The 20302-nt window shown below is 38.5% G+C and overlaps 1 protein-coding gene across 6 annotated transcripts in view; it reads right to left on the reverse strand.

The window, feature by feature from the left end:
• APP (amyloid beta precursor protein) overlaps positions 1-20302 on the reverse strand; it is a 199378-nt gene that overhangs the window by 24009 nt on the left and 155067 nt on the right. For all 6 annotated transcript variants that reach the window (XM_015299094.4, NM_204308.2, XM_046943383.1 and 3 more), the window contains 2 exons: positions 19553-19681; positions 17417-17516 (listed from right to left, as the gene is read on the reverse strand). In XM_015299094.4, coding sequence (XP_015154580.2) covers positions 17417-17516; positions 19553-19681 — 229 coding nt within the window. The remainder of the gene's footprint in view (positions 1-17416; positions 17517-19552; positions 19682-20302) is intronic.

Consider the following 20302-nt stretch of genomic DNA (forward strand, 5'->3'; position numbering starts at 1 on the left):
AGTTAAAAATATGCTTGGAGGTTGTTTGGGTGCGCTTCATTATTCCAACTCCTTTCTTAGATCAAAGTTCATCCACTTTTGATCTTCTCCTTTGTTGCCTTTTTTTTCTTGTTTTAAGCAGAGGTACGTTACTTGCACATACTATGAAGGAACTTGGTGCACAAGACCACTTTCCACTAAGCAAGCGCTATGAAGAAGGTAAGTAATTGCTAATAATACATCAGTATGCAGATGTTGAAAGTTCTAAATAGTTCAGAATTGAAGCCTCTAAGTGTTCACACTGGTAGAGTCCAAGTGTTTGCACACGTGAGTACACACATGACTGTTAATGATACAAAAGCTTTTCTTAAGACTGGCTTCTCTTTTCACTTCATTAATGACTAAGTCACTGTTACTGCTTCATATTCACATCTGAAACCTGTAGCAATTCAGGGACAGGAACCACCATTGTATTTTGCTAGACCCTTTATGTAGTAGCTCTGTAGCGGCTCTCTCATTTCCTAGCATCATCAGGGAGAAACTGCATCTACATTTCTAAACACACCAGAGTTTTACAGACATCAGTGAAATCTTTTGAGTCATATTTCCCTCTTGAGCATACACAACAGCATACCACCACAGCAGCACACAGTACCTACACAGTATCCCTCAACAAGGATTGCCACCAACTCAAGAGCATTAGAGTTTGCACTGCTTCACTACCTCTCTCAGTGATGACACATCTAGGCTCCGCTTTGCAATATGTCTCTTAGAGCTGATGGAACTGTGACAACTACTACTACACCAGAGTCAGAACATCAAAACTGAACAGAAAGTTACAACGCAAACCCTGGGGCCACCACAGGTCTTAAATCTTGAAAATTGATATTTCAGTACCAATTTTCCTTCTGAAGCAGTAATCACATTAATAGACAGTAAGCCAACATTACTGTTAATGTGTACAGAATATTAAATTCTACCAGTGAATTTTGTTCATAAGAAGGACTTAGTAGGACAGTACAGAATGCCTGCTGAACACTGAATTATTTTTCCATTCATGTTCACTTTCTTGAAAACAATATTATTTCATAAGTTGTAACTTGATATTCTAAGCAGACATTGTATCACGTGGCATATGTTAATTTTTATTAGTTGCAGAAGATGAGACTTATCAAAAAAGGAGCTGGATGTTAGCAGCCTGCATGAAAAGCCTGGTTTCCAAGTGCTGGGTGCCTTGCAGGGAGTCAGGGGTGACACCTGCTGAGCACATTATGATACCAAGTTATGGCTGATCACAGACAAGATGAGTATCACTGGGAATCTAAGCACCTGCAGCCCAGGAATTGCTTTGAGGTGTAACTTGCCGCATCCTTGCTGTGCTCCCAGTGCCTGCAGATTCTGTGGGACAGTTGCAGAGAGCTGCAGCCTCAGCAGCAGAGGCATAGAGATGCTGTCCTTCACACACCCCCTTTTTTTTTCTCCAGGCAGTGTCAATCCTTCATGACATGTGCACCAGCACAACGCCTTTTTCCTCCCTGCTGATGCAAACTGTGGGACCTACAGACAACTCCTGCCCTTGGAGAGCAACATGCTTGGAGGAGAGGGAGCAGAGGGAGTAGGACCTGTCCTCCAGCATGGAGACCCATGCTCAAGGGGAAGGCCACAGTGGAAGCACAGCAGGGCCCACCAGGCTGCAGAGATGGGTGCCAGACTCTCACTCACATCATTGATACTGTCGCTGCAAAGGCTGGGAGGGACAAGTACATAAAACTTCTCAGTGCTGCCCAACTGGGTGTGAGTTGTCACCAGCTCTTGCAGGCTCCATTGTTTGCTACTCAGCTGTGGCACACAACACAGACATTAACCAACTCACACAACAGATCAAGTGAGGCAAACAGATACTACAATAAGCAGATTATGATTGCATTCATTTTACAAGTAGGGAGACAATGGCGAAAATGAAGCAGCCCATCTGACATGATGAATCAGGCACTGAACTATGGTGAGAAATGAGAAGCTCCTGGCTTGAGAACTGTGCTTCAGTCCATCAGACCAAGGCATCTGTGTCTGCATTGAGTAAACGATTTGCAAACAATTGTTTCAATCTCCAAGCTGTTAAAAAACTTTGCCCTAGGATTTCCAGTTATCGACACTAGCTGGCAAATCCCAAGATTGATTCTTTCAGTGCTGATTTCGTTCAGAGTATTGATGTCCACTTGCATTGTCAGCTACGCTAATGGAAAGCCATATAGCCTCATTGTTACCCATCAATAAAGTACTCCCTCCCCTCCTCAGTTGCCAGTTCAATTTCTCCACCCCACAAAAGACAATTCCCTAAATAAGTAGAGAGTACAGATGCAGCTGGAGGCTAGGATGTGCATTCAAGGCTGTTTTGGGGGTTTTCTTTGTGCAGTGAATGTCTTCATTATTAGGTGCTGAAAATACACAGATTCTAGGCTGCTTTTCAAAATTTCATCTCCCCTCAAACCAACAGGACAAAAACCCTCATGACAATCTTCCTATAATAGCCCTGTTGTTACTCTACTGATTATCTCTTTGTAACATTCGGTTAAGTCCTGCCAGAGAAAAATAAGGAGGATTTTTTTTTTTTTTTTACATTTTGAGAGCACGTGCTCAACAGTAACCATGACTTCACAGAAAAAAAAAAAAACAAAAACACACACACACACACACAAAAACCCAAAACCAAACCAAACCAAACCAAAAAAAACCACTAAGTTAGGACCTCAGATCTCCCAGCAGCTGGATTTGGTGTGAAAGTGCAACTGCTCTACTAACAGGAAGCCTGGGACTTGCAGCATGGCCACTTTCAAGCATCCAAACTCGTCCTTTGTAAGATGAAAGAGGCTCAGTTATGCTACTTCAGTAAAATACTTCTTAGACTTACTGGCATTTGTAAGGAAGTTTCGCTCATTCTTATGCTCACTGTGGGCATTCCCCCATGGGTTATTACCACTAAACAGTAGTATCAAGAAAAACTGAAGTGAACTGGGTTCCCAACATTGGGTTGGGACATTAGATACAAGAGTATGACCACTGCAAAACTCCTTTCAAAACTAATCTCCTATCTACTTCTCCGGAAAAGAGAAACATGGAGCAGAAGAAAATAAATTCATTAGAAACATCTGGTGGACGTTGAGTTGTTTGGTTGTTTGAAAGCAGTTCATTTCCAATATCCCTTGACCATATCCTCTAACAGATTGGCTTTGTAAGAGCACTGAAATAGTGAAGACCATGCCAAATAGTAACAGAGATGACAGAGCAGCACAGCCCATGATATTGTCACTGGAGCTTTATGCTTTATTAGTATACAATACTGCTTACCACATTGGACTCTGCTGTACTTAATCCATCTCCTAGCTGACAAAGATACAATGAGAAAAGTTTAATGGAGAACATCTTTACTTGCTGCTCTAGAACACAAGCAATTCACTAATTATCTTTCAAGTAATCATTTTTATTTAGTTCATTATTTAAAATTTCCCAAAGTATTTACAACATTGCTTCACTTTATTTTCTTTTGTTGGTGGATACCTACCAGACAAAAAGCTCTGACCTCATTATCGCAAGCACAACTCTCGAATCTGCTTAAAAAGTAACTTCAAAATTGGCAGTTAGAATTTTGGAAGTTCTGTATGTCAATTTAAGGTTTAAAATCAATTTAGAAAAGAAATGCACTGAAAACACCTCTTCTAAGTACTAATTAAGATACCTTCGAATTACACAGATGCCATAGTTTCACCCCAAAAGCAAAATTCCTTTTAAAAACCACGTATACATGACAGACTGCATATTGATTCAGCAAATAAAGGTTTGGGAACCAATTCAAATAAACTGTTGCAAAAGCAGTCTTATTGCCTCATCACCATCTTATCAGTCAACACTCAGTGAGAAATAAGCACGTGGTCCTCCCAGAGTTATAGCTCCTTTTGAGCACATGCTTTCAAAATGACAAATTTAGAAGTGTCAGCAACCCCCTTACTATTCCCAGTGGCAGAAATTAGGAGCATCTGAGTCACAGTGATTGCTTCATTTGCACGTGCACATGTATTATCTTATACCATTTGGAAGATAGTTTAAATCAAGCGAATGTTTTATGTCATAATTAGGATTACTAAGAGCAATTACACAATCATTCATAATAATGCATGTGGTAAGATGTAACACGGTTAGATGCAGCTTTCAGTTGTATGCCTACTTTATGGGCTAATTCAGTATGCCACAGTTCATAATCCTCAACACAAGTGTTTGCCCAGAGGAGTAGCATAGATGTAATATAGTTAGTTTTTAACTAAATTTGAATGTCTCAATTTTGTCAGCTGTATAAATCAAAACACCCCAAACTGGTAAATGTGAAAACAAGACCTCCTTAGAGGCTTTGTACTGGTGAATACTTTAAAGCAAAATATAATATTATTTACCTGAACATCTGCATTTGTATTAGAGCTCCTGTATAAGCTGACAACACGTACTTCTAACCATCAGTTATGCTGGTAGTACTGCCACAAAACTAATGCAAACAAACAGATGTATTTCACATTCAGGAAGCACAAACACTTCTCCAGAAGACACCTCTAGTGAGACACATGGTAAATACGGGTTTGTGTAAGCAACTCTGAAATGCAAAGTGAGGATTTAAGCACGAGTAAGGATTTCATAGGTAACTTTTTCGGCCTTAAGTGCTGTCTGTACCTGCAGTGAATGCAAATTCTACAAGTCAGAAAGGTAGTTAAGTCACTCCTATATCCTGTAGGTTTCATATACAAAGGTCATCACATCAAGCAGGATTTTCTCCTTCGAGATGAAAGAATATGTCAGAAAATAGTGTCTATTTCCTCCAGCCTCTGTCCAAGTTAGAGGAAATATCAAGCTTGCGATTAAATTTAATCCTACTTGGTTTGCACCAAACCATAAAGAGCTCAGCTCCACTAAATTCCAAGCATATAATTACTCTAAGGTGTTCAGCTGAATCAAGTATCATATGATGATGTTACATACTGCTAGATGTCATAATTATCAAGCTGCACAACACAATTATGTGGTGTTCAGTGTTGAACTAATGCATTTTAATGGTACAAGACAAATATAATTTAGGGATCGATTCTGATGAGAACTTTATTGAAAGCGACCTGCCTACAGGAAGGCACGAGTGGTTTCATTTGTCTGTAGGCTTTGAAGATGATGACAAAAAAGTGATGCACTATATCAATTCTGTGAAACACTGGAAATGAACCCAGCCTACCCATACCGACAAAAAAATTTCATTACCTGATCCATCAGATCTAAACTTTCTCTCTTATGGCTGACCTGTGGAATTACATCACAGGTCCTCTTATCTGGAAACTTTTACAGTGTATTATGCCTTTCTTGGGGTTAAAATGGGACTGAAAGAGCAAGAACTGTGGAATTTCACAGTTCTTATTTTATGTTCTGTAGAAACACCACCACTAGGGCAAAAGTAAGTAGCAGCAGCAGTTTTTCAGACTTAGAAGATTCTTATGTGTATGGCAATCTCTTTCCATAAGGTGAAAAAGCTCTTCAAGTTCTCGGAAAATGACATTTGAAGTATCGTGAAACAGTTGACTTATATTTTTCCCCTTGAAATAAGTTAATAAAAGAACCATACCAGGGCCTTTAAAAATACCCCACTGTCTAAGAATTGAACTTTAAAGAAAATACACCTCTGAACTTGAGAGCAGCTGTAATATTTAGAAATATATTAAAAAGAATGGCTGTAATATGAAAAGAATGCTTCTAATACATTAAAAAAATTACAAATTTATCACTTTTTTTTTCTGCTTCTTACTGCTTCTGCCACTTCAGCATATATAGACTTCAATGTCTCCCAAATCGTATCATAAAAACAACCCATATGAGTACCCTCCTGTAAACAGATACATGTAATAATGTCCCACTTAGATTTGTGTTTCAGACTCATTTGACTTAAATCATTAAAAAAAAAAGTTTAACTTAGATACAAATTAATTGTCTTAAAAGTGCATCATATTACAAAAAATTTTCTGGCAGTTCAAAGCATGAGAAAGTCTGGAAAACCCTATTCAGCAAAACACTTACCAGCTGGTTTTATTACTATGCAATGATTAATCTCAGTATGACCTAGGTTTTCCCATTAGAGATGGAAAGCAATGCCAATTCAGTTTTGTATGTGGCTGTGCAATTTCAAAGAGGCTTGGAGAGAGGTGCATGAGAATTTCCACACCACTACACTGGTGAAGAACCAGAAACATCCATCTCCCATTTTTCCCACCGCTTGTTATAAGTCTTCCTATCTTTGTATGAAGGCTGCTGTAGCATTCTTTGCCTTCAGTGCAAAAATGCTGTAATTACTACAAACTCTTAGCTACTTAACAACTAAATACATTGTTAGATAAATATTGATGTATGGTTATAGATAGGTACACATTTATGGCTTGTTTTAACAGTGAGTCATCTGAATCATGACTGCATTTCCCCTTTAATTAAAAGTAGAGTACTACAGAAATTTGTGGGATAGAAAAACACCAGAAGCTTATGTTATCTCTGAAAAAAAAAAAGTTAACAGAACTAAAAGACACTGCTCTTCCCTTTCATGACTTCAAGACTTTTTAACCGTTTCTATTGTCTCCTTCTCTACTGCTCACATCCACTTCATTAAACTTGGTTAACTTAGTAATTTCATCTATGAGATAGAATTCACTATTCACAGCCTAAAAAGCTCTGGAGTAAAAACAGAAAAACCCTACTTCCATGTTGCAGCACTCCTTTGGGTACAAAATTGGAACGGAGTACAGGTTTTTGTATGCTGAGCACCACGTTTTATAGACTGGGATCTCTATGCTCTAGCATGTGGAAAGTTCCTCTCTGAGTAAGAAGATGGCAACTGAACATCAACTTAGACAAAACAGCACTGAAAAAAATATTTGGAGAAAAAATGGAATTGAAACTCTATTCCACGATCAAGAACATACACTGTATGTAGTTTGCTCCAAAAGTAATGCCTCCAATTTATTTCCATTACAACAAATGGAGCATTTTTTTTATTACAACAAAGAGCACAATAACACTGCCTGATAGAGCAAATTCTCAGCTACAAAACAGTGTTTTTTTAAATATAGTCACCACCATTCTTGCCAGCTATGAACAAGAGCCTGCATGCTGCACTCATAAAAATCTGCACCAACGGAGGTGACCACTGTCACTACTGCTGAAATGCAACACCCACTCCTCACTGGGCTCACATCCCATTTGGTCTCAGCAAGTGTCAGTGAATGACGGTGCCACTTTTTCTGCATAGAGGAATCCAGTGACACACCTTCGCTTCATCTGCACTGCCTTGTCAGATGCCATTCTGTCCACCTCTGATGTTGTGGGCCAACACAATATAATAGGAAGCTTTACTTTTAAAGCAGCCCTCATATAACGTAATCCTGATCCACATAAGGCACTGTGCTATTTATTTCTAAGTTATTTAAGTATCAACCATATTTATTAGCCAACCTTGTAATAGATGGTAAAACCCAAAACCAGAATACAGCCTAAAACTCCTTCTAACACCTGAAAGAAGTCAGTTACCTATTATTTTCTATAAACTCTTAGAGCCACAGAATCATAGAATCACAAGGTTGGAAAGAACCTACAAGATCATCTAGTCCAACCATCCTCCCGTTACCATTGCTACCACAAGCCACGAAACCATATCTCATAGCTCCTCATCCAGATGCCTCTTGAACACTGCCAGGGATGGCAACTCCACCACTTCCCTGGGCAGGCCATTCCACTGCCTGACCACTCTCTACACGTCACTGTACAAATCCCACAGATTTTTTAAATTTTTTTCTGACGTGTATCAAACTTGGAAACCTTTAAATAATCCATAAAAATACACACATTCTAACATTCTGAAGTCTTTGTTGCATCTGATTCCCTTGGACATAAGAGAGCACTGTGTATTTGACTCACTTGTAGTAACTTAAGTCAGAACTAAATGGAACTGAACAACATCTGCTTCAGACAACATATATTTTGCCTATTTTTAAGTCCAGTTTTAGCACTTGATAGGCTAAACATAACTTAGGCTAAGTACTCTAAAGAAAAATGTTTGTTTAACATAGCAAATATATACATTTAGTGGGACATGGTCTGTACTGACATCTTTTTACACCAAATCTCATATGTATGCTTTAATAGCAGGAAGCAGAACAGTGAGAGGACTGGACTCCCCCCATAACAAGCACAATTCATTTTTCAATTAAATTAGGCGTATGAGAATTGAACAGCAGGAGAAAGCTGTGCTGATGAAAAATTGCTTCATTTCTAATCCCATGTGCATGGAAACTAAATTGTGGAGATTACTGTAATATTTCCATCAGTCCAGACATTCTGCAAAGTCAAATATCCTTAACTCAGTAATTTTTTTCTCTTTTTCGTAAGAGCTTGTCTGGCAAGAATACATCAGATATTCTTGATTATAATAAACACAAGTGAATTCTCACTGAGTACAAGCGAAGATGAAGTCACGGTCAAATAGAGTAAAATTTAGCACACCATTGGCATTAGAGGCATACTTAGACCTACCCCTCAGGATGTCTGCTTACGGTTATGCATTTCAGACTTCAGTGCTTAAACTCCTCTGGATAGCAATTCCCGAGACTTGCTCTGGGAACAGCAACTGACAGACTAGTTCTATAGCTTTTGCAGATGATCTGTAATGAGTTCTGGGTGGATACCTTCAATCTGCTAGCATGTAAGAATTAAGATGATTAATTTGCTTTTTTCACAATCAAGCACTCACTGTTAGGAGTCTGATCTTAAGCTGAATGACATTTGTATGCAGCAGCAAGGAAGACTTGGAAGCTGTTGTTGGAGTGGTTGTGCTCCTATGATTTTGGGCTGCTTCAGCACTCATGGACACTTGCATTAATAACTCAATTTATGGTGACAGGAAGAGGAGTTTGGCTGAGGTGACTCAGTCTCCATTGATTAAGAAATGCTGGGATAGATGAGCACAGTGAAGATTTCGTCTCCCCACAGTTCAAAACCTTTTCGGAACAGCCATGAGACTTCATCGTTATCCACTCCAGATACAACTTTTGCCTTTTATAGGCAAACATATCCATGAATTAAATTGCATGCATAGTGAATAAACTAAGAAAGTTTCAGTGACTAAGCACATTGATACTTCTGTAAGTGGGCAGTTTTTTCAGCAAAACAGTCCTCTCCCACCTGAAAGGAACCTATACATTCACAAAGTCAAACACTTCCAAGCCAGCCTTCTCTTGGATCACATTTGCAAGCTGGACAACTTCAAGATTTTTTCAGACTTGTCATCCATCTAATGAAAGAATGGCATTTTAAATTTGGCATGTGATGAGCTAACTCATTAGTTCCTTAAAGCATAGCGGCAGAAGCAATGCAAGAAATACAAAGAGAGAGACTGGGAGAAGCCATCCTGCTTCACAGAGCAGTAAATAAGGCTTTAGAAAAAGGTCCCAGTTTAAGCAAGGTGTGAAAAATTTCAGTACCATAATGTGCTTTATTTGTATCATCTCATAAATGAGTGTTCCAGCTTTTCTTTGCATCCATATCAAAGAACAAGTAAATCACACCAAATATATGTCTGTGGACATATCTGTAACTATGAGTTAATGGTGACCTACAATGCTTTCTAACACCAAACATATTCAGTATATTGATTTAAAATAATACACATATATATTTTCCATTTTTCTACAACTCTGTTTTCCAGAAAGAGAGGCATCTGAAATGACTGGAGAAAGCCTTGTGCAGCCATTTACCTCATTTGCAATATCTGCAGATCTGGAGAAAGCTGGCTCCTTCATTGCCTAAAGTCGCTCTCATGACATTTATGAGATTAAAAGAGAGCTTGCACTTACAAAAATCAAGATTCATATCTTCCCTCAAGAACATTAATGCTCATGACCAGACACAGCAGACCATTTAGCTACAAAAGATGGAGAGGATATAGTATGCTACTAATTAAAGCATTTGAGAACATCAATGTCAGCAAAGTGCATTTAGATCTACCTTAAACATCTTTTATTCTCTGCCTAATTTTCTATGGCAGTTAAATAAGCTGGACAGAAAAATATGAGAGGCTTAGAAGAAGAAAATGTTGGATCTATTTCCCAGATTTTTTTCCTTTTCTCCAAAGTTGCATCAGAGGACATATTTTACTAGCAGAAAGAGTTGAGTCTCCAATCTGGAGTAGTAATAGGTTCATCAACTCTGCCAAGCCAGTGGAGTGCAGAATTTACAAAGTCTCAGCAACAGACTGTTGTTCCAGCTGGTGAGTACCTTTCCATATTAAAATGCAACACAGTAAAAGAAGGCATTGGTTGATTCCCCTCATAAACAGAATGCATTGCCTTGCTCCAAGAAACAGCTCAATGGTATCTCGCTGTATTTCAAACATTAGAGAATGAAGTGGCAAAACTGGTGGCTTAGTACATACTGTAGGGTTATGATGAAGCAAAAAAACCTAAAAGAGCTGAATTATATATATATATAAACTAGCCAAATGATTTTAAAACCAACGTTCTTTGGTGGAAGAGGTCCTAGTTGGTTATAAGTGTTTCAGCAGGCCTGTATCATGCCAGTATTTAAGCACATAAAACCACCCTAGATAATGTGTAAACTTTTATATATTATTCATTTGCTTTTGTACGAGAACTCCATGCTATCTTTAGTCCATGATCTAGCAATATCGTTTTTGCTAGAGTACTAATAAATCATCTAGTCAATGGGATGTTATATGATTTCAAGGGAGATTAAAAAATAAAGAATCACAGCATAGAAAACTTTTTTCTTCGGAAGCCTTCAGTTAGTACTGCAAGTCACCGTGTAGGGTGACCTGTGCAAAACCACACTCTCTGAAGGCTGCATTCAACTGTTTGTTCCAGTCACATCATTCTCTTGGGCAAAGGCAGCAGAGCAGAACTGGAGGGACAGAAAGCCTGTATGACACAGCCCAGATGCACAGAAACTCTCTCCTGAACCTTAGAACGTAGGATTTACAGTACCCTAGGTTAAGATCTGCACATAACTGTGCTACTTACAGAAGATCTGTTCTGAGTTTATGGAGAATTTTCTCTATGGTGTAGAAACATTCATCAAACCTGAATAGAAGAATTACTTCCAAGGAAAAATGTGCCAGTTTTAAGGAGATGCAAGGGGAAATATAATGCCTGTGATTTAGCAAAGATGACATTTCCTTGCATCCAAAAATCTAAGATGCTGCTTCTTAAGAACTAGACAAGTGCCTGGGGCAATTTAGAAACTACAACTCCAGATGACAAATGTGACCTTTGGAATGGTGGGAAATACAAGAACTTAGCAGGAATTGTCCAACCTTCTTCAACTGCAGATTTTTGTAACTATTGCAGCTGCAGATTGGATTTATGGCTGTTCATCTTATCCTAGGTGAAAAGTTCAACTCCATTTGATTCCATTTAAAAAAGGCTAGAAGAAATATGAACTGGAAAGTATGGATAACTAGAAACAGAGAGGAAGGAATTGCTTCAGAAAAATAATTCTTCTCTGACTCTTCACCTACTCATAGAGAGTGCCTCTACTTAACAACCAAGCTAAACTCTCCATTGCCTATTTCAAGATCAGTCAGAGACCACATTTATACTATGAAGAAGTGGAACAAGAATGTAAATAGTGATAACTGAAACAGTCCTTACAAAATGTGAGTTAAAAGACTACCACAGACAGACTCCAGTTGATTTGCAGTGACTAGATTAAGTAGGTTTGTCAACTGGTGCAAAACCTTAACTGTGCTTAGGAGGTGCACTACAGATGACAATTGCCTATCCTACTCTGTGTTGATTCACTGATTCACTTAGTCTGCTTCAGTACAGAAAAATCCTAGGGTGCTTATTCATTTATGATCCATACTTCAGTACTCTTGTTTTCCTTCAACAATAACAACGTAAGACACTAATAGCCACTCTGGTACATGACACCAATTGTATCAAACAACTGTTACCAGTACTTTCATCCCTAGTTTAAAGGAAGACTAGAACTGATCCCTGACTTCTAGCTAACATCTTCACGACTGTTGAGCATTTTCAAGAAGCTCCTTAATATTTTATAACGTAATGCAATGAAATTGAGAAATAAGGTAATTACCTGTTCTTACTTGATGTATGAACTATATTATTACCGTACCTTACAACATCATTTTAAAAGCTACTGACACATACAATATATGTCACCTTCCCTTTATTATTCTGGTATCTTAAATATGGCAACCCAACTTCAAATAAAGGCACAGAAAGCCTAAGCACCACTCCGATGATTTTAAATATCATTTCTGAAGATGGACTTTCTCATTCAGCTAAATCTGAAGAAGAGTCTCAAAAAAAGGAGATGCCAAGAAGCTCCACTGTAGTCTGAAAGACATTGCCTAATTACATATTCAAATCATAACATTTTAAGGGGAAAATGAATCACAAATCACAAAAGAAATGGCACCAATCAGAACAGATACAGGATTTGCTTTTGGGAAAAACCTCATGGGTTTGTTTTGATTTTGCAGAATAAATCCCCAAACCACAGTGGTTTTCATTTTGGACTGTCAGCCTGCAGCAAACAGCCAATGCCCTCACAACTTCCTAAGAAGGATACCAGAACAGAGAAAAGCATCCTAACTCAGCCTGTGGCAGGAAATGCAGTGAGGCTGCAGGACAGACCATAAGTAAATCAGCAGATAGAAAATCAACAGTTGGTTTTAGAAATGCTTAACCAGACATAGCTCGGCAGTTCAGTGTAGTCTGGTTATTCAGACTACAAGCACAGATGCAAACTGACTAGTATGAAGGACCTAATTAGTTAAAGAGAAAGGGTTAAAAGAAAGCAGATCTTCAAATGCCTTTAGTCCTGTGCCTTGTCGTATATTTACAGCTGTCAAGCTTTTTCTAAAAATACTTAAAAATCTTCACAGAAGTTGTGAACTAAATGTCAAAAGGCAAAATTCTCTTGCTCAAATGCTAAGCTAGAGCATACAAATAATTCAAATGGCACAGTGAACCACCACACTCTGTGTGCATTTGAATGCAAGTAACGATCTGGAGTCCACTTGTGTTTGTCCACTCCCTCTGCTACATAATGAGCATGCTGCAGAAGAACAGGGTAGGCGCAATGGAATAGAATAATAAAGTACCTGGCAGCTTGATTTTATCTGCCAAGGGATAAATGAAATCATATTCTCTTACTTATTACTTGCTCATAACTCATAACTGGATTGCTCAGGGTTACTTATGATACTGCTGAGGTAGGTGGTGCTAAATATTTCATCAGTGGGGGGCTAGAAAACATGGACTTGAGGACATCAGTTTGGAAACAGAGCAACAAAGACAATTAAATATTCAGCTCATTGCCTACCCATTTAACTAACACACAAAACTCTGCTGTAGCTTCTTATTTGGAAGCAGTGCTGGCTATGCCACTCCCGGCAATAAATTGCCTTTTACATACATGGATAAGCAGCCTAATCAAATAAGTATTTAAAGCAAGATGTGCTAAAATGAACCTGCTGATTTCTATTAGAAAGTCCACCATTGCCTTCTCTGAGGTTTTATACACATTAAGGTTATAGAGGGAAAAGGAGAAGTACAAATATCAAGGTAGATAAATTATCTTGCAGTAGTGCAAGTATCTCTTCTCAGATTTTTCGGGCCACTCTTTTATTCATATTCATAATCCCTGTCTGTGAGAAACACCATTTAATGCCAAGGACTACATCAGTTGCAGAGAGCGACCTGGTTTGTAGCACATTTGCATCACTGCAGTTTGAGAAATCATTTGCAGCCAGAATGATAAATGGTCTCCTACACAAGCCGTCTGCCTCTAGTTTCCAAGTTCCATCATAAAAATTGCAGTCAGAAAGACCCCTCCCTGCAACTCCTGCACTGATCCTTTATCCCTCTGCCTCATCTTAAAGTCTAGATTGGCAGCGGTATTCTTCCTTACATATCTTGAATTTCCTGCGACAACACATGCCTGCCATCCTGATGTGACACTTGCACATTATGTATTTGTCAAATGCTAAGCAGCAAAAAACCCCCTTATTTCATTTAAGACATGCTTTCTATTCCTCAGAGTACTTGTGGGTATTCCTATGCATCTATACACTCCACTTACACCACCAGCCCAGGCTGTTCAGGGCCCCATCCAAACCAGCCTTGAATGCCTCCAGGGATGGGGCACCACAGCTTCTCTGGGCAGCTGTGCCAGCGCCTCACCGCCCTCTGAGGAAAGGATTTCCTCCTAACAGCTAACATAAATCCCCCTCCTTTAGTTTAAAATGAGTCCCCCCTTCCTATCACTACCTACTCAATTAAAACTCAGTCTCACTCCTGTATATAGGCTCCTGTTAAGCATTGGAAGGCTGCAATGAGGTCTCCCTGGGACCTTCTCCAGACTGAACAAGCCCAACTCCCTAAGCCTGTCTTCACAGGAGAGGTGCTCCAGTCCTCTGATCATCTTTGTGGCCCTCCTCTGGACCCTCTCCAACAGTTCTTCCTTGTGCTGAGGGCTACAGACTTGGACACAGGACTCCAGAAGAGGCCTCACAATGGCAGAGCAGAAGGGGACAATCCCCTCCCTCTCCCTGCTGGTCACCCCTCTTCTGATGCAGCCCAGGATGCAGTGGGCCTTAGGGGCAGAAAGTGCACACTGCTGCTTTTTGAGATTACAAACCTCAAAAATATCTTTTATTTAAAAGAAATTATGAATGTCCAACTGTTAGACTGCAATTCATACAATCACCAAGCCACCAATTAAAGTAATCTTCAGACTGCTGAAGAAGAAACCACTCTCCATGAAATCACCAAGTCCCAGGAACAACTCTGCATTCTATTTCATATAATTCAACTTCTCTGCATAAACATCTCAAAAACAACACAGAGATTATAAGGGGGCACCTCATCTCCACGTGCATTTCCAGTGAAAGAACACCACTTACTTCCCAGGGGTGCATCTTGTTAGCAGTCTTTCAGACAGACATGAGGAAAAAAAATGATTTAGTTTGTATATATAAAAAAAATATACATCAGAAGCCCTGAGATTCAAATCTGTCAACAGCTGGTCATGGAGAAACTGTACAAAATGGGGCATAATATATCTAGCAATGAGAAGACCTTGTCAAAAGCAGCACCTTATTGTGGAGGAGTTAAACACAAAACATAAATTCACAGAAAACTAGATCTTGTCTGTCCTTCTGCTCATAGAACCACTTGTTTAATCTAGTGAAAAAGTAATTGTGTCAGAACTATGTATTCTAAAGCAAAGATTACTCATTTCTCAAGGCGAAAACTGTTCACAAAGAACAGTCAAGTGTGGGACTAGAAACCAAAAGCATAATGAACAAAAAAACTCAACTAAAATATAAGCCATTTCAGTTAGAATCACAGCAGCCTGAGAGAACTACTTTCAGCTGTTTCCTTACATTTAACTTATTAGTCACACACTGCGTGCCTGCAATAGTTTTACCTAGGTATTTTTGAATTTGGTCACTGACCTGGACTTTCTAAGCCAGTGGTTCCAAAGAAGGTATTAAATAAAACATTTGTCTTTTTAATGATAGTTGTAGTATTTCTTGGGGAATGTTACAAAGTACAATTTTATTAGTATTTTACTTCTTCATAGATTCTGCGGCAGTATTAGATCTCCTCTTCCATGCGTTTAGGAAGAGTATCAAGGCTAAGAAGTTCATTCATTTCAGAACAGCTCTGAAGCTGGCTCATCATTGTGCTTAAAGCTAGAAAGATACTGTCTTCTTCAACAGAAGGGAATGACGTCTTAGAACTTTCATTAAAAGAAATACGTATAAAGTATATGCATAAAGTATAAAGTCAGTGTTACCAAGAAGGAGAATGTTTATCCTGAATGAGAATAAACTTCCTTCTCTATACTGCAGATTATTTTATTAAATAAAGCCAAGATCTAACAGTGTAGTCTTTAATTTTTGCTGCCTGATAACTCCCAATATAAGAACATATTGGTCATTGCTTTACATTTTGCAATGCTTTGAAGAAATGATACTATATCCAAAACCACTCCCCAAAGAAAAATCAAGGTAGGGAAAAATATACTTCAGAGACTGATAAATTCTTAGCTCCTCTCATCTTATTAGGACATAATACCCTACTAATTTTAGCCTCTTTTTCTCCTAAAAATTAGTATTACCTTTGAGATTAGGAGTCAGATTTTTGTGAACCATTTAGCAGTTAACAGATTTCAGCTCCCATGTCTCTTTAAAGCCTCTGAAATTCCCATTCCATTTCAGTATTTAGGAAAGAAAATTTAGATGCATGTCCTCACCAATAAGCATTAACTTTACTAATAATAGAAGAAATTGAAACTTCAAGGAAAAACACAACCAAGGGAATGACAGTTGTAGGTAAAAAAACAAACAAACAAACAAACAACCCAACAACTGAGCATCTCCAACACCTAGTATCAACAGGTCTTTTCCTACAGAAATGGTACACTCTCAAATTAGCAATAAGGGTTTTATTTGAATGGTTCTCTACAACTGCAAATTGAGACTGTTGTTTGTGTCTTGTAATTATGAAGAACAGAAGAATGTAATCGAATTAATCTCTCTCTTTATGCTCCCCCAACCACCTCCCCAGCTCTGTTTTCTGAGCTCATCCTCAGCTTTCTAAAGCTACCTTACACGTAAACACATCTGCTTCCTAACCTGTGCTTTGGGTGCAGGGGAATCTACCACTACTCTCTGTCCAACACATCCTTACTGCAATGGCACAGCTCACGCCCTTGTTTCATAAATAATTTATCAAGTAAATGCATGACTGGTAAGATACTGCCAAGTTGTATTTAATAACCCCCTAGTTGTTACCTACATTTTTCTCAAATTCTTGTGCATTTAACTATTCTTTAGCTGGGGGATTTCCCAAATGACTGCACCAGTTAAAGCAAATGCCGCATTAAATTAAATATCCAAACCTAGGAAGGATTTAATAAAGCTGCTGATTGTTAACAGCTGCTTCCATATAGCATGGAGGCTCCAAATGTATATTAACATATTACAGGGAATAGATTAACAACAAAGGCCGTATGATTATGTTACTGCATAGATTATACAGGAATTAATGAAGTCTACATATAATGGTAATGAAACTGCATTTTGAAGAAACAGGAAATCTGTGAAAGCATACTATGAACAAGCGGTTCCATTTAGTCTGCCTGATAGTTCATATTCACTTGTTTATATTCATTATAATTTGATTTATAATTTAAGAACACTGGTAACTTTGTTCTATTTGTCAACTGGGGCAGGGTATCAATAGAAGATGCTGCAACTTAGCTTTCATTTTTTCTTATCACACAAACACTTTTTTCTTTTCTACATTAACAGTTTGCATACCGACTTCATCCTGGATCTCCTCAGCTACAGCAGGCACATTGTAGAGGAAGGAGAGAGACTGGTTCATGCGTTCGTATATCACACGTAGATGTGTCATAACCTAAAGAAATAAAAATATTTTAAGGAGGGGAATACTATTAATAGTAGTTATTACCAAAAAAATTACAATTTTTTTTTGCAAAGCAAGACAGTTTTTACTTGAAGTAGGAAAAATATGCTCCATGTGCTGAAATTGTCAAATGCATTGCAATATTCACCTCTCCTACACAAGTAGTGTGCTAGACGCTCCTCCATAGCAAATACCTGAAACACCATGGGAATGAAATAACTTAAGGCAGGAATTTACATTTGCTGTGGGGGTACACAAAGAACTATTGTAGCAGAAATTCACAGCCTCATTTACTCTCCAATAATGTGTACACTTGCCCAATACTGTAACCTTCTGCATGCCATTCAAGCCAAGTGAGGCGCAACTGATTGCTGGATCAAAATGTGTCAGCTGTTATTTTTTTTTTTCCTTTCTCCTTATTCTAATGCTGCAAAAAGAAACAGCTACTCTCTGAAGAAAGACTGAATGCTCTTGCTAAAAGCATTTGAAAACATTTCAGAAAGTATTTCCAAGCAGAAGCATTATTGCGTTGTCCCAGGTGATTCTAACTGTTGCCTCAGACTGTGCCCGCACGCTGCTATGGGTAGAATTTCAACATCCCACAATAATCCTCTCCAGGGTACTCTGCAAGTACCACCTCTCTTCAACAGTAAGGGAAACAGAAGAGCATCTTGGAAGACTTAGACTACCAACAAAGGCAATTAAGCCCAAACAGGAAAATAGGTTACATACAGCAATGTCAGTGAAAAAATTAATGCTTCTGAACAATTTTTTTTTTTTCCATTTCCCACTGAAATAAAAACTCCCTGGTAGATCCTCCAGCCTACATTCCTTCAACCTTCTGACCTATTCAAGAAGCGAAGATGTTATGGAAATACACATTCCTATGGCAATATACAAAACAATAACTGTATTTCTTGTACCTAAATGTCACTTTCCATTCTTCATGTGTGCTACTAAACAGTTTGCAGTCTGCAAAATTCCATTGGTTTTTGTGATTTAACAACCCAATGTTTTAGATATTAAAGTAATGTAAGAGGTAAAAGGACACGCTATCTTATTCAAGAGAAAAGAAAACCAAGATCGCTGCAGAAGATGTTTAGAAGTGTACATTTTTAACTCTAGCAATTTCAAGCTAGCATGATCTCCATGTACAAGTCTGGCTGAAATAGCTGTTTCATAATTCTAACATGCAAATGATGCCATTCAATGAGGTATATGGCTTTGATTTTGGCTTTTAGCAATGCCAATCAGTTCATAAATGTGTGGCTGGAACAGAGCTTCCTGTTGCATCCTGCAGAGGGAACAGAGGCAGATTCTGCAGATTACAGCACACAATTTTAGCAGCTTATCTGTTCTGCCTACAATTTTAATTGCTGCTTTGAAAGCCAGCTATATCTTCTGTGTTTTTTTTTGCTTCCTCACCCTCCGTGATTTACAAAGGTAACGTAAAAATTGTTCCAAAACACACACGTTGAGGACTGCAGTAACATTCAGCAGTTAAAATGCCACAAACTACCATGCACATTTTAAAAACTATGTTAAACTCGAGTGTGTTGCAGTAATCACATTTATAGGCACTACAAGTACCTCTGCAATGACTACAAAAAGACTGGTTGCAGTCAGATGGCTGTACCACTTCTGGTTTTGCTGCTTCAGCTGAGTGAAGCATAACCATATGTGTTAGCTATATCTATTACAGACATTTTCCTCAAGGTATTATTTACCAAAGCAGTAATAAAGGCTCTGGGCATTACTGCTCTGGATGGCTCCTTGGGAAGTGCTCATGACTGGCTCACTGTTCTGACAGACTGAAAACCCGCTTTTCAGTTCTTCTCAGAAGATAAATTACACCCACATGACTCCTACATCACTTTGTCTTGATCTTCTGCAGGAAAGCAATTTATTTTTTACTGCATCTAGAACTGCCCACAGAAAGTAGTCAAATGTTTTTTAAAAAGTAAGTTGACAGAAAACTCACAATGGTTATGAGAAATATGACCCCACTAACCCTTAGTGGGGATTACCTGAGATCTAATCTGGGCAGCTTTCTTTGGGTCTACCATCCGGACATGTTCGAAGTGTTTGAGAGTATGCTGTCTGTCTTTCTGCTCAGCACGCACATACTTCTTCAGCATGTTGAATACGTGACGAGGCTATAGGGAAGAAACAGGAAATAAATGAGTTAAATTTAGAACACCACATGTTTTAGTTCCATACATTGGAGGTATGCCCTGAAACAGAAGCACAGAACAACTACTGCATTGCATGCTCAACTGAGATCGATAACCATTAACTATCATTACAACTGCAAAAGACTAAAACTGGTTTAATTAACCAGTATCAACTATCAAATAGAGTGCATTCAGAATCAAACCAGAAGGTTAATAACCTGCTCAGCACCTACAGAGAAGATCATCTGAAAGCACTACTCTATCAAAGCCAAGGAGTGACCAAACAGACTTGACTGCAAAACTTTTTAAACAAATTCAAGACTGTTCTGTCCTGCTAATACTGCTATGTGAGCAGAAGAAACAGAGAGGAAGGGAATAGCTGAGGTATGGAGGACACACGTCTTCTCAAAGTACCCAATTAGGGTATCAGATGAAAAAAAAAAAAAAAAAAGGCTATGTATACATTTCAGGTGGTTTTATATACTTAAAGCCATTAATTATATGCCTCAAGGCATACAACTGAACATGAACAGAGGAGAGAACTGCAGCTGAAAGGAATATAAAATACACACAGACTGACGGTACACCAGTGAAGACTGCAAA

This window comes from Gallus gallus, chromosome 1, assembly GCF_016699485.2.
Source record: "Gallus gallus isolate bGalGal1 chromosome 1, bGalGal1.mat.broiler.GRCg7b, whole genome shotgun sequence".
NCBI lineage: Eukaryota > Metazoa > Chordata > Aves > Galliformes > Phasianidae > Gallus > Gallus gallus.